Source organism: Moschus berezovskii, chromosome 17, assembly GCF_049115385.1.
Source record: "Moschus berezovskii isolate FMDL1 chromosome 17, NW_MosBer_1.0, whole genome shotgun sequence".
In the NCBI taxonomy this organism is placed as follows: Eukaryota; Metazoa; Chordata; class Mammalia; order Artiodactyla; family Moschidae; genus Moschus; species Moschus berezovskii.
This window is the reverse complement of record NC_142476.1, coordinates 28,161,850-28,178,087: the sequence shown is the minus strand read 5'-3', so window position 1 is coordinate 28,178,087 and position 16,238 is coordinate 28,161,850. Positions and strand designations below refer to the sequence as shown.

Sequence of the window (16,238 nt, the reverse complement as noted above, 5' to 3'; positions counted from 1 at the left end):
AACCATATAGTTCAGCAAAGTGAACATTGCAGTCATCAAAATCTAGTCGAAATTATGCTCAATTTTTGAAATGATAGCAAAGTTTAAGTCATCTGTCTTGTCTTTTGGTCAGACAATGGGAATAACCTTAATGTAAAAAGGCAGAATTAAAGTCACTAAATATGTTCAGAATCAAGGAAATTTAGTAAACTCTGCTTTTTTACTTCTAGTTTAGTAAGGTTCCATAGAATTAAGCTTTTAGAGAAAATACTGAGTATATTTTAATATAACCTTACATTTGGGTTTTCTACTAAAGTAATATGAAATGCTGTGGAGACAGAAGAGAAAAAAGTAGTTTAGGTAAAAATAAAGCTGATAGAGGATATTGTGAGCAGGGTTTTTTGTTCGTTTTATTCTGACTTTGATTGACTATCACGGGGAAGCCGTCTCATCGATCTGCTCTGGTACAGTGTGTCCAAATGAGGTAATCTGTACAGATAATATACTACTGGACAGGTGACATGCGCATGCGTGCTCAGCTGCTCATCGTGTCTGACTCTGTAACCCCGTGGACTGTAGCCCACCAGGGTCCTCTGTCCATGGGGTTATCCAGGCAAGAATACTGGAGTAGGCAGTATTCTTTCCTTCTCCAGGGGATCTCCCCAACCCAGGGACTCAGCCCTCATCTCCTGCATCTTCTGCATTGGCAGCTGAACTTTTTACCACTGAGCCACCTAGAAGCGCACACTGGACAGATGAGAAAATATTAATTGGAAAAGGCACAGAAGGGATTTTCATGAAACACAAAACTCTGTTCTAATTTCTAGTAATCTGATTAACCATGTTTATAATATAGTTTGTCCAGAATACATTGCTATTAAAAGATTAAAAAGGATGCCGTGCTAACCCTTTATAACAATGTCATCAGTCAATAAAGCAAGATTTACAGCTTGATATTCTCCTGGAAAAATAACGACTGTATCTCCACTGTAACAGCTATCCAAAGCCAAATCCAAATCATCATGCTGTTGGAGAAGTGTGTCTGGAGATAAGTCCTTTACCTGAAAAGAAGAAATAGAACAGTAGGTCCAACTGACATAGGTCATTTAAATCAGTTAACTCCTTGGTAATGTGCTTTTTCACATTATCTTATAGGTAATGCACTGTTTAAAGACTGTGTATATTTATGTTCATTAAATGCTCAAAGAACAATGAAAGGAGATTTTCCTTACAATCCCTAATAATTTTTACAGCTACTTAATACAGCCAGAAGTTATTGTGACCTTTACCTCCTAAGCCTCCCAACAGTTCTTTGAGGTAAAGTATTATACCCTTGTAATGTTAATTGAAACTCAGTGAGAGTAAATGATTTGCCTATGTTCATTGGAGGGACTGATGCTAAAGCTGAAACTGCAATACTTTGGCCACCTCATGCGACGAGTTGACTCACTGGAAAAGACTCTGATGCTGGGAAAGGTTGGGGGCGGGAGGAGAAGGGGACGACGGAGAATGAGATGGCTGGATGGCATCACCGACTCTGTGGACATGAGTTTGAGTGTACTCCGGGAATTGGTGATGGACAGGGAGGCCTGGCGTGCTGTGATTCATGGGGTCGCGGAGAGTCGGACACGACTGAGCGACTGAACTGAACTGATCTGATCTGATGGACAGAGTGAGTGAGTGGTGAAGCGAAACTTTAGGTTTTGATGACCCAGATTTCTTTCCTATTGGAAACTCCTACTTTATTTTCTTGAACTCAAACTGACCCTAAAATTTTGGTAAACCATCAAAAATTTATTATAGATTCTAAAACTAAAATGAAAAAGTACCAGGAATTTGCACTGGGAGTAGAAAAGGTGAAAGAACTTCATTATTAGAACCAGTAAGAATGAGAAACTTTAAAAATAAAATTTGAAAACTAAATATATACCATGAAAAAGTGTCTATTCTTTTATCCCAATAGAAATGGCATTATCATTCATGTATCTTTTTTCTTATTGTAAAAAATAGAAAATTGAAACAAAGCATAACAAAAATGGAAATTTTAACAAATTTTTACCTAAATAGAATATATTATGAAGCTATTTTCCTTCTTGTCTTTTTCCTTTGCATATACTCACATGCATAATACTGATGTATCATAAGATGGATGCATATGATTTTGAATCCTCATTTTCTCATTACATTATATCACATTTCCCCATGTCTTTAAATATTTTTTCAAAACCTAATTTTTTTAAGTTATGTAATAATACATCATATAGATGTGTCATTATTTATTTATTTGACTCCCTGAGTCTTAGATACTGCATGTGGGATCTAGTTCCCTGATTAGGGGTAGAACCTCGGCCCCCTGCATTGGAAGTGCATACTCTTAGCCACTGGGCCATCAGGGAAGTCCCAATGTGTCATAATTTATGTAATGATTTTCTATCCTTATTTAGATGGCTTATAATTTTTCAATATCATGAAAATACTACCACAAATAAATTATGCACATCTCTGGGTTTTTTTCAGGGTAAATTGCTAGATTGAGAATTACTGTCAAAAGATATAAAACATTTTAAGCCTCTTGTATACATATTGCTAAACTGCCCTCCAGAAAAGTTTAACCAATTGAAACTTGATCTGAGAACTCACTTTTCTGCAAGTTCATCAGAACGGGGTATCTTTTAAACGTATAAAAATATTTGCCATTTTAACAATTTTTGCTGCCTAATTTTAATTTTCCTTGATAAGCAGGAGTGAACATTTTTCTAGAAATGTATATATGAAACTGTTATAATAATCCTCACTAAGTCAGCAACCAAGATAGTCATTTGTGTTTATATTACACCTTATGTACTCTTATACATCTGTGGCAAACAGTACAAGAATTATCTCTGTAAATACATGCTTCGGAAAAACTCTAGAATCCATCTCACTTTTTTTCCCCTAAGTTTTTTGTTTGTTTGGGTTTTGTGTTTTGTTTTCTTTTGCTGCGCCCTGATTGCGGCTTGCAAGATCTTTGTTCCCTGATGAGGGATTGAACCCATGTCCTCCGCACTGGGAAGCTTGGAGTCCTAACCACTGGACCACCAGGGAATTCCCATCATTTATATTTTTCTTATTCCCCCTTATCTCAGAAGAGGGACTGGTAAGGAAACTGACCATTGTTTTACCCCCCCTTACTTCCTGGCAAATAGATGGGGAAACAGTGACTATTTTTGGGGGTTCCAAAATCACTGCAGATGGTGATTGCAGCCATGAAATTAAAAGACGCTTGCTCCTTGGAAGGAAAGTTATGACCAACCTAGACAGCATACTAAAAAGCAGAGACATTACTTTGCCAACAAAGGTCTGTCTAGTCAAGGCTATGGTTTTTCGAATGGTCATATATGGATGTGAGTGTTGGACCATAAAGAAAGCTGAGCACCGAAGAATTGATGCTTTTGAACTGTGGTGTTGGAGAAGACTCTTGAGAATCCCTTGGACTGCAAGGAGATCCAACCAGTCTATCCTAAAGGAGATCAGTCCTGCATGTTCACTGGAAGGACTGATGTTGAAGCTGAAACTCCAATACTTTGGTCACCTGATGCGAAGAGCTGGCTCATTTGAAGAGACCCTGATGCTGGGAAAGATTGAGGGCAGGAAGAGAAGGGGACGACAGAGGATGAGATGGTTGGATGGCATCACCGACTCAATGGACATGGGTTTGGGTAGACTCTGGGAGTTGGTGATGGACAGGGAGGCCTGGTGTGCTGCGGTTCATGGGGTCACAAAGAGTTGGACACGGCTAAGCGACTGAACTGAACTGATGATGGAGGAGCTTTGCAAGTAGCCCCTGATAAAAGCATTTAAAGACATACTATACCCAAAGCTACCTGAGACAAAGGATGAAGGAAGGGACAAGAAAAAGCCTACAAATGAGGAAGCTGCAGAGGAAGATTCTTGGGATAATAAGAGCTACCTCATATTTGGGAACCTACAATGAAATGCACAATCTCAGGAATGGATGCATACTCAGAAAAGATCTGTAAAGACCTTAAGCTTGTGCTTCTGGCTGATCACGGCCCTGTGCAAGCAGAACGTGAAAGCAATTGGCAGAGTTGTAGGCAGCCTGACATAGCTTTGAAGAGTGCCTATTCTGAAAAAACAAGATTTTTTTTTTTTAACTGCAGGTTTTTAGGGAAATTTCTGTCAGGTCACTAACTGTATGTCAGTTAGTGACATAATAGAGATTTTAGCAGCCATACACAAAATAGAGCCTTTGCAAAAATAGCTTGAAAAATTCACTAAACATATCAACAACTGCAGTCCTCAACAATCAATACAGCAAACTCTGGGGATGGGATAGAATCCAAGTCCCAGAGTTACCATATTATATAATATTAAAAATACCCAATTTTCAACAAAAATTATAAGACATATAAAGAAACAGGAAACTATGGTCCATTCACAGGGAAAATTAAAAAGAAAAAAGAAATTGACAGAAACCACCTGAGGAAACCCAGAAAAGTATTTGGACCTTCTCTTTGGAAAGAATATTTGACAAAATAGCAGTTGAAACCTTGAACAAACTTTAAAACTTCTGTGCATCATTGAACATTATTAAGAAAGTCAAAGGACAACTACAGAATGAGAGAAAATATATGCAAACATATATTTAAAATGAATATAGTATCTATATAAAGAATTCATAATCAATAACAAAAAGACAACCCAACTAAAAATAGGCATAGGACTTGAGTATATCTCTCTCCAAATAAGACATACAAATGGCCAACAAGCACATTGAAAAGATGAAATGAAAATCAAATCCACAATGAGATACCACTTCATATCCGTTAGGATGACTGTAATGAAAGAGACAGATAAGTGCTGATAAGGATGTGGAGAAATCAGAACACTCATACATTGCTGGTGGGAATATGAAATAGCTCAGCCGCTGTGGAAAACATTTTAGTGGCTCTTTAAAATGTTAAACATAGAATTACCATACTCAAAAGAATTGAAAACAGGTAGTCAGACTAACATTTGTGTATGTTTCCATTCACAATAGGTGCAAACAACTCAAATGTCTATCAGCTGATGAATGGACAAGCAAATTGTGGTATATACATGCAATGGAATATTATTCGGCCATGAAAAAGAAATGATGTACTGATACATGCTCCAAAGTGGATGAACCTCAAAGACATTATGCTAAGTGAAAGAAGTCAGACACAAAAGGTCATATATAGTATGATTCTATCTATATGAAATATGCAGAATAGGTGAATCTACAGAGATAAGACATTGGTAGTTGTCAGGGCCTGGGAAGAATGAGATTAACAGTTGAATGGATACAGGGTTATATTTGGGGGTGATGAAAATGTTTTAGGACTAGATAGAGATGACAGTTGCATAATATAGTGAAATATTACTAAATGTCAGTGAACTGTTCACTTTAAAATAGCTCATTTTTTAATGTGAACTTCACCTTAATTTCAAAAAAAAAAGGGAAAAAATATACAAGAAAGAGAAAGAATAACCAAAAGCACAGTCTCTCTGAGGAGTCAGGTAGCAACAGATTCAGAAGTGCAGATGGAAGGGGACTGATTATTCTTCTTTGCACCTGGTATATTTTCAGACACACTTTACCACACTTCACCACACACGTTACCACACATTCTGAAGCATTACAGGGAAACTGTAATTCTAGCAATAATAGATACATGACTGAGATCTGAATGGCAAAATAGTAATAATATTAGTAGTTCACATTTCTGTGGTAGGTACTTTGCTAAAAGATTTACAAAAATTATTTTATTTAACCCTAATGACTCTATAGGATAGACTTCATTACACCTTTTTATAGGTAAGGAAATAAAAGAAACTGTAATTTCTTAAATCCAAACCAATTATTATGAAGAAAAACTACAAATCAAACCTAAATTTCTATTAAAGCTTATATTCTTCACCACCACACTATCCTGCCTTCTAGACAAAGAAGGAACAGGATAGAGTCCTATGATGAACATGGGGACATTGATAAGAACTAATGTTGAACTTCAGTTTAAGCACTGAAACAAATACTGCTTATCTCTGTCAGGAATGATTCAGAAGTCAGACTGAGTCCAAACCTAAAGACAGTCATCACAATTTGAGAGACTAGGGAAGTAAAGACGTATTTAGTTCAATTGCCTTGAAGGATATTTAGGACATTAATAGTGAATACAGGAGGACTAAGGACAGGCTCTGTACAAAAGAACAGTAAGTTCAAATTAAGGGTCATTGTCTGTTAGTGAGACATAAGGTAAAGATGCTGAGAAGAACTTGTAGTGATGTTGATCAGCAAAAAATGCAAGAGGGGATAAATTTACTGAAAAACCACTGCATGCTAGGCAATGCTAGGTATTTTATACACAGGATTTAATTTCATCCTCAAAAAAACAAAAAAATAAAGTTCAGTGGTGGTATTGGAGGTGACAGATGTGATGGTGGTGGTAGTGGTGGTAGCCATCATACTAGTTCAGTTCAGTCGCTCAGTCGTGTCCGACTCTCCGCGACCCCATGAATCACAGCACGCCAGGCCTCCCTGTCTATCACCAACTCCTGGAGTTCACTCAAACTCATGTCCCTCGAGTTGGTGATGCCATCCATCCATCTCATTCTCTGTCGTCCTCTTCTCCTCCCGCCCCCAATCCCTCCCAGCATCAGACTCTTTTTCAGTGAGTCAACTCATCGCATGAGGTGGCCAAAGTATTGGAGTTTCAGCTTTAGCATCAGTCCTTCCAATGAACACCCAGGATTGATCTCCTTTAGAATGGACTGGTACTAGTAGAAAACATTTATCGAGTACTTACTATGTGCTAGCCATTATTCTAAGCACATCACAAATATGAATTCATATAGTCCCTATAAATAAAGGACACAGTATTATCCCTACTTTACAGATGAGGAACTAAAGTGCAAATGGGAAAACAGCTTGTTGAAAATCACATAATTAATAAGTGCCAAAGTCAGACTCTGCATTCAGGCAGTTTGGCTCCAGAGATCATCCTCTTAATCAGAACAGTTTTTCTCTCTTTTTAAAGCACTCTGAAAATAAAGAAATTGGGGTTCATAGTTAGGCAGCTTGCCCAAAACAGGCTATTTAAACACTGGGCTACCTGACTACAAAGTCCTTGCCTTTTCACTACACTGCTTGTAAAGATCACCAGCCTAATGATAATGGGCATGGATAAAACTGTTTAAGGAGAGAGTATAGAGCAGAAAAAAGATGAAAGAATCTTCAAAGTTGAGAAAACTGTTAAAGGCTTATATACATAGCTGTGACTAGGTACACCAAATTAAAATATTTTGTCCACCTCAAAGGTAAATCTAAAATTAAAGATCTGAGCAAAGTGGAAATTGATGATACAGTCTTCTCAGAGTAGTCTTCCTCTCATTGTCCTCTTGTCTGAAGTTTGTGGATATTTACTTACACAAATGCAGACAGGGTTGCAAAGCACTGAATAAAAATTACAGAAACATTTTACTGTTATATAGGAAAATAAATCCAAAAACAGGTTTTAAAACAAATAAAAAGATAGGTAAAAATAAAAATATTTTAAAAAGCTGGAGATAAAATCTATACCTTACTTTACAATGATGTTTCAAAAGATGTTTACAAATATAATTGATGGAATAATTAATATTATTGAAAATCTAATACAGTAAGCAAATCAAAGGAAAATTAAATTTTGTTTAAAATAGTAAAAATTGGTAGGATAAAAGATAAGACCAGTCTAATAGGCCAGGCTTTATCTCTATTCACTCTCCTGCTGCTGCTGCGTCACTTCAGTCCTGTCCAGGTGTTAAATACCATCCTTTCTGGACTTCTTTTAGTTCCTCATATATACCACATACTCTGTCAAACACGCACTCACTCACTATTCAGTGAAAAATGCTCAGCACCCACCTTTTGCCAATCATGCTAGGTGACTAGATGAATGGTAAACATACTCCTCTTGCTCTTAAAAGCTAGTACATTAATAGTAAAAGAGACAGACATTCAACAGGTAGCCACAGAAAATATTTAACACAGTTATGATAAGGAAAAATGACAGTAAGGGAACATGCAGGGTGCACAGTATGTAGTCTATGTATTCTGGAAGGTTCAGCAAGTTTTTTCCTATGGAAACGACATTTAAATTGAAACCTAAAAGGTCATACGGTAGCTCTCTGAAACAATGTGGTGTATGCCAAGATTTGGTTTAGTGAGGGAGGAAGGGGTATATGAAGGTGATGAGGGGATGATAAACTCTCAGAAGACTGTAATTAACAACTGGGTAGATGGTGGTGTCGTTTACGGAAACAGAGAACTCTAGAATATAAACTAGTTGCTGGATAAGATCATGAATTTAATTGTGGACACTGAGTTGAAGTACTCAGGAGATAATTAAGGGGTGATGAGCAATAGGTAGCTAGACATACAGGTTTGGGACTCAGAACAAAAAATGTGGGCTCTGGATACACATTTTAAATTATCAGTGTATATAACTGAAGTCACAGGAAAAGATCACATAAATCACTTAGGCATATCATAGTGCAGAAAAAAGATAAGTTCCAAGCATTTAGAGGACAGATGGAGAAAAACAGTAACAACAACTAGAGAGACTGAACCAGCAAAGTATGATGACAGAAGACAGTGAAAAACTATTCGAGGGGAGAGCTGTGAGATACTACTGAGAGGTCAAGGGAGATGACTTAAAACACCTCCCCGCTTGGGCTAGTTAAATTTACCCTCATCCTTTAGGTTTCATTTGCATTATTTCTTTCAGCCAGCGTTGCCAGAATTCCTAACTCTACCTATGTACCCGTCCTGTGTGCCTCCTGCATATACTCCTCTATCATAGCATTTATTATATTATTCTGTGTTGCAACTGCAATAGCCCATTTACTTGTCCGTGTCTCCACCATAGGGCTTCCCAGGTGGCTCAGTGGTAAAGAATCTGCCTGCCAATGCAGGACATGTGAGTTTGATCCTTGGGTTGGGAAGATCCCCTAAAGAAGGAAATGGCAACCAACTCCAGTATACTTGCTGGGAAATCCCATGGACAGAAGAGCCTGGCAGGCTACAGTCCACGGAGTCACAAAAAAGAGTCGGACATGACTCAGCTTCCACTAAACAACAACTCCACCATCATTCAAACTGGTCAGATGTATGGAAGAAGCAGGACTGTGGGTCTGGTTCAAAAGTGTATCTCTCTTAAATGCAGTATTTCTCACATTTCTCTCCCATAGGTGCTAGCATAGCATCTGGCAACAAGATCAGTATTCTGTAAATAATTGTGGACATTTATTTATTTAGTACCTATTATATGTCAATCACTGAGCTGGGTGTAATGGAGGAAATAAGACATTAATGTCAGACAAGAATCCAACCTTCAAAGAGCTTGTTTTCTAATTATATGCAGCTAAAACTTAATGAACAATTAAGAATAAAATGTATTTCTTACCATGTCAGTAGTCATCACTTTTGCTACGATATGTGTTATAGTCTTTCCAAAGTTTCTTTTTCCTTTCCTACGCCTCAGTATTCTTGGAAAGAAAGGTCCATGAACTCTGAAGTTGAAAACATTTTAAATCAATATGAAAAATACTCAAGGTACACTTACTTAAAACTTGGCATTAAATATCTTTGAGAAATGGGTTCCATTCATTTTAAGCTTCTTGAGAGCAATGAGCAACTTGAGAGTGATGGAATAATTGAGATCTTTTAGGTAACTGAGTGTTTAAACCATTGAACTCTGAAATCTTTTCATTTTAATGAAAATCTGCATGTAACCCACTATAATCAGTACCTCAATCATCTTAATTTTTCAGTACAGTAGAAAATTTCCTGATTATACTTTTATAATAATTGAATTGTAGACACTCAAAGCAGAGATAGGTTATGTCTGTGCTACTGAGGTATAAGAATATTTGGGGACCTGCCTAATTTGAGTGAGTATGTTTAATTAAGATTGTTTTTGTATCTATGGAGAACTTATCCTTTGAAACAGGATAAGTTGGCTGTTGGCCTCCAGCAAACAATTCTAGCTTCTTTCTTCATTGTTTTTAACTGATTGCTATTCAGCACTTTTAGATAATTCCATTCTTTGTCTTCTTTCTGTTTTCCTTTACAGTTCCTGTTTCCTATTAATCATTTAAGTGTTATCAAAAGAAAGAAAAAAAATTGAGTATAACTTTTATCATTACTGTCAGTCATATTTACCTTATGTGTTATCTTTTGGGTTTTCTACAGCACTTTGATTATTGCTTGATGCAGCATTAATACCAATATTTTTCAGTTTATGTTTCAATTATCAATATTTAAAACAATTTATTGTATATAATTAATTTATAAGGTTGTGTTAGTTTCAGGTGTACAGCAAAGTGAATTAGTTATGCATATACATATATCCACCCTTTTTTTAGATTCTTTTTCCATGTAGGTAATTACAGAGTATACAGTAGAGTCCCTTGTGTTATAACAGTAGGTCCTTATCAGTTATCTATTTTATATATGCTATGTAGTGTGTATATGTCAATCCCAATTTATTTCTCTCCCCTCCCCCTTATGCCCTGGTAACCATGAGTTTGTTTTCACATTTGTGACTCTACTTCTGTTTTGTCACTAAGTTCACTTGCACCCTTCTTTTTAGGTTCCACATATAAGCAATATCTCACTTAGCAATATTTTTGTGAAGCTTAAAATTTCAGAGAACTGTTCCTAAGTATTTATCATTCCAATGATTAAATTTTGAACTCTAAGATATTAGCAATGTCCTCCAAAGGAAAAGTTTCATTTAACATTTCAACATCAAACCCATTCAGCATTTTTATACCTATTTAAGCAAATTTTGATTTGAGAAAGAAAACTATTCATATATTTTTTCACCATATATCTAATTACTAGTTGCTCAAAGAGTAAAGCATCTTACATGCAGGAAATAGTTTATCATACAATCCTAGCTTTAAAATTAAAGGTATATATATGTCAGTGATTTTCAAAATTATAATTTTAATAAGGTATAATTTACATAACACTCATTTTAAGTGAACCACTCTACAAGATTTCACAAATGTAGACACCCATTTAACTCAATCATTAACACTCAAGATATAGAACATTCCCATCATACAAGTTCCTTCATACATCTTTGCAGTCACTCCTCAACATCAACTTTTGGAAACCCACTTATCTTTTTGTCATAGATTTTCCTTTCTTGTAATTTTAATTGCAGGATAATTGCTTTACAACGTTGTGTTGGTTTCTGCTATATAGCCATGTGAATCAGCCATAAATGTATATGTGTCCCCTCCCTATTGAACCCTCCCACCCCTCACCCCATTCCACCTCTCTAGGCTGTCACAGAGCACTGGGTTGAGCTCCCTGTGTTATATAGCAACTTCCCATTAGCTCTCTATTTCATGTATGGTAATGTATATGTTTCAAAATGCTACTCTCTCAATTTGTCCCACCCTCTTTCTCCAGCTGTGTAGGCAAGTCTGTTCTCTATGTCGGCATCCCTATTCCTGCCCTGCAAATAGGTTCATCAGTACCATTACCTTTTTTGGAATTTTAAAATGGAATTTTAAAGTAGAATATGCTATGTACCCTCTTGTGTCTGGAGTTTTTCAGTCAGACTATTTTGAGATCCATCATGTTATTTTGTGTATCAGCCAATTTCTTTACATCACAGAAAAATATTTCATTATAGGATTTTCTATATACAAGATTATGTCATCTGCAAGTAGAGATAATTTTCATTTCCCTTTTTGGATCTGGATGAATTTATTTCCTTTTCTTTCCTATTGCTCTGGCTAGAACCTCCAGCACCTGAAAACAAGAGTGGACATCATTGTCTTGTTCCTGATCTTAGGTGGGGAAACATCCATTCTTTCACTTGTAAATATGATGTTATAGGATTTTCACAGATGACCTTAAACAGGTTGAGGAAGATCAACATTCTATTCTAAGTTTTTTTTAAATTTTTTATCACAAAAGAGGAATTTTGTCAAATGATTTTTCTGTAACTTTTGAGATGATAATGTGACTTTATTGTATTATATTTATTTATTTCCATATGTTAAACCATTCCTGGGATAAATTCCACTTGTCATAGTGTCTTTTTCATATGTTGCTAGACCCAGTTTGCTAAAAGTATTATTGAAGATTTTGCATCTATGTTTATTCATTTATATTTTATTTAAGTCTTTTGGCTGTGTCCTGCAGCATGTGGGACCTTAGTTCCCTGACCAGGGATTGAACCCACACCCTGTGCACTGGAGGTTCAGAGTCTTAACCACTGGACCACCAGGGAAGTTCCTGCATCTATATTTACACAGCATATATTCTATAGTTTTCTTGTGATATCTTTCTATAGTTTTGGTATCAAGGTGGTAATGACTTCATAGAATGAGTTGGGGAAGTAGTCCCTTCTCTTTTTATTTTTTGGAAGACTTTGCAAAAAAAAAAAAAAAAAGGTGTTGGCTTCCCTCGTTGCTCAGTGGCAAAGAATCCACTTGCCAACACAGGAGAGTGGATTACTAATTTGATTTTTTTTTCAGCTGCATTTGCTTTCTTCTCTTCCGGTATTCCAATTGCACATATGCTACATTCTTTGAAACTATTCCACAATTCTTAGATTTTTTTTTTCATTATCTTTTCTCTTTGCATTTCAGTTTGAAACAATTTGATTGATATATCTTTAAGCGTTCTGATTATTTCCTCAGTCATGTCCCATCTATTTGTGAGCCCTTCAAAGGTAGTCTCCATTTCTAATTACAGTGTCTTTGATTTCTAGAATGATCTTTTAATTCATTCTTACAGTTTCCATGTTTTACTTGAACATTATCCATTTTTTCTTTTTTTTTTCATTATCCATTTTTTCTTGCATGTTGTAAACTTTTTCCCATTAAAGTCCTTAACATATTAATCATAGCTACTTTTTTTTTTTCAGTTGCACTGCATGGCATGTAGGATCTTAGTTCCCTGACGAGGGATCGAACCTGTGCCCCCTGCAGTGGAAGTGCAAAGTCTTAACCACTGAACTGCCGGGGAAGTCCCAATCATAGCTATTTTAAATTTCCTGTCTGGTAAATTCCAAAATCATACTTGAGTCTGTTATTGCTGCTTGCTTTCCCTTCTCAGACTTGGTTTATTTCCTTGCCTTTTAGTATATCATAATTTTCTTGAAACCCACGCATGGCTAACAAGAAGTGAGGTAGATTAATTATTAATCTGACCAGGAGGTAGCCTGTGTTTATTTGCTGTAGCTTTAGGTGTCAGAGGCTTCAAATTCCTGTGATTTCCAATTTTCGTTCTCCTCTATATATCTTTGGGCTTCCTTTAGAAGCCCCAAACTACTCTTTAGAAAAGTCAGTGTCTTATAGCTCTTTTAACTATAATCCAGCTATTATACTGGAATCTTGTTGGTATGGTTTTAAGATTCAGCAGAGAGGAAGTGTCTATACTCTTGTGATTACTTATCAGTCTTTTACTGAGTCTCTGTCCCTGGACTGTGGCCTTCACAAGTGTTTCTTAATCCTCTCTTTCCCCAGACAGGAAGGCTAGAAGGGACAAGAGTCAGAGAAATGCCTTTCCTCTGGGTGGCAAAAAGCTCTGGTAAAGACTTTATTATGCAGAATGCTCTGGGTATATTTCATAATGGTTACTTTTCCCTTCACCCTGCCAGAGTCATAATAGACTCTTTCTTGGCTCTTCACTGAGAACCTAGTGAGACTCCTAGAGGTAAAACCCCACAAAGGTATGGGATCTCCCTAATAACTGCAGTTCCCTGTGAGTTTCTTTCATATTAGTTATCATTCAGCATCCAGCAATCTATCAAAATTAGCATTTAAATGTTCTTATAATTTATGGCTCTAGCTGGTTCTGTTCAAGATAAGCAGATCTTAGCTGTGACTCTCTGAATTTACCTTTCTCCAAATTTCAGGGTGGCAGTTTGTCCTGTAATCTCAGTTCTCTGATGGTTCCAAGAAAGTAATTTTCAAGTTTGTTCAGCTTTTTTCTTGTTGTAAGGATAGGAATGATAACTCACAAGCTCTTTGCATGTCAGAGATAAATCCAGAAATTCTTGGTTCTTTTTTATTATAGCTTTCATTTCTCTGTTGAGATTCTCTGTTGCTCAAATTTTGGGTCTCACTCCTTTTGCAGCTCTCTCACTTTCAGACTATCCAAACTAAATTTCCAGCTACTCTGTCAGCCCTGAACTCTGTCCTTTGTGTCACCTTGAAACAGTAAGATGGCACTTTTTTGCTACCTGAGCTATCAGAGCTGGTGATGACCCTCAAACCAAAATGCCACAAATTCTCACTACTTTGCATTTTATATGTGGACAATGTCTCTCTACTCTTTCCTTATGCTTTGGCCAAAATTAAGAAGGTAAGGAAAGAACTAGATTTATGAGATTTTTTAAAATAAAAAAAACCCAAAACATTGGTTTCAGTGAATTCAGCTAATATAAAAATAATTTTCCAAAATTAGTAGTTGTGCCTGTGCTTATCTCATAAATTCAGTTCAGTTCAGTTCAGTTGCTCAGTCGTGTCTGACTCTTTGTGACCCCATGGACTGCAGCACACCAGGCTTCCCTGTCCATCACCAACTCCCAGAGCTTACTCAAACTCATGTCCATTGAGTCAGCAGTGCCGTCCAACCATCTCATCCTCTATCATCCTCTTCTCCTCCTGCCTGCAATCTTTCCCAGCATCAGGGTCTTTTCCAATGAGTCAGTTCTTTGCATCAGGTGGCCAAAGTATTGGAGCTTCAGCTTCAGCATCAGTCCTTCCAATGAATATTCAGGACTTATTTCCTTTAGGACTGACTGGTTTGATCTCCTTGCAGTCCAAGGGACTCCCAAGAGTGTTCTTCAACACCACAGTTCAAAAGCATAAATTAGACATCTATTTTTATAACCTATTTCAATTAGGGTGATATATATGACAAGTGCTTTGATAAAAGAATGACCATGGAAGATGGCGGAGGAATAGGACAGGGAGACCACTTTCTCCCCCATGAATTCATCAAAAGATCATTTGAATGCTGAAAAACTTCCACAAAACAACTTCTGAACACTGGTGGAGGACACCAGGCACCCAGAAATGTAGCCCATTCTCTTTGAAAGAAGATAGGACAAAATATAAAAGACAAAAAATGAGACAAAAGAGTTAGGGACGGAGACCCGTCCCAGGGAGGGAGTCGTGAAGGAGGAGATGTTTCCAAATAGCAGGAAACCCTCTCACCGGTGGGTCTGTGGGGAGTTTTGGAATCTCAGAAGGCAACATAACTGGGAGAAAAAAAAATCCCACAGAATACATGCCTAACTGCAGCTCCCAGCAGAGAAGTGGCCCAGATGCTTGCATCCACCACCAGCAAGCAGGGGCTGGACAGGGAGGTGCAGGTTGAATGCTTAGGGTAAGGACCGCGCCTGAATGCTCTGAAGACAATCTGAGGGAGCAAACGTGAGATAGAAACCCAAACTGTGGGACAGCCAGAGAGAGAAAAAAAGAGAGAGAGAGAAAGAACTTCTCTGTGAAAAGCTCTAACCTAAGGCACAGCCTGGCCCGCTCACAGAACAAAGGATTGCACGAATACCAAAGGAGTGCTAGCCAGCTCTGGACCAGCCCCTCCCCTTGCCGGAGGCAGAGAGGCAGGCAGGTGATAGCCAGAGCCAGAAGACAAGAGGCAATCTCGACCCCAGAGATGGCATCCTCCACCAAACTGTGAGCAGGCTCCTAGTTGCTAACCAAGTCTTCCTGGGATCCTGGACAGCTGACATCTGCCAAGAGGGTTGCAGCCAGAGATCAACTCCCCAGAGGAGACACACAGCACACCTGAGATGGTGCTCTTGTGGCGCACCTGGGAAACCAAGCAGCTGAGATTAAGATGCATAGCCCACCTGGGACAGTGTGCTCACCAAGCACCTGGTCACCTGAGCTGCTCGGACCTGGGAAGGGCACAAAATGCACGCCCAACCAAGTCTGTGCCTTTGTGGAGTACCTGAGAAGCTGTACCTGAGCAGCTTAGACCTGGGAAGTGCACGAAATGCAGGGCCTGCTTTGGACAGTTCTCCTGCAGAGCCTGAGCAGTATAGACTGGGAAAGCACAAGCGGCCATGAGCTGGGGCAAACCCAGTGTGGTCCATAACAGAGCACTCCCCACACACGCCAGTGATATTTGTTTGCAGTGTTCCTCCCCATAGCACAACTGAACAAGTGAGCCTAAATAAGTGACCACCTATGTCTCCTTG

General features: G+C 37.8%; 1 protein-coding gene across 1 annotated transcript in view; it reads right to left on the bottom strand.

Moving 5' to 3' along the window:
• The window catches only part of SHCBP1L (SHC binding and spindle associated 1 like), a 40,981-nt gene that overhangs the window by 2,728 nt on the left and 22,015 nt on the right, over positions 1-16,238 (bottom strand). The window contains exons 6-7 of the mRNA XM_055418722.2: positions 9,444-9,549; positions 887-1,040 (exon numbers count right to left, since the gene is read on the bottom strand). Coding sequence (XP_055274697.2) covers positions 887-1,040; positions 9,444-9,549 — 260 coding nt within the window. The remainder of the gene's footprint in view (positions 1-886; positions 1,041-9,443; positions 9,550-16,238) is intronic.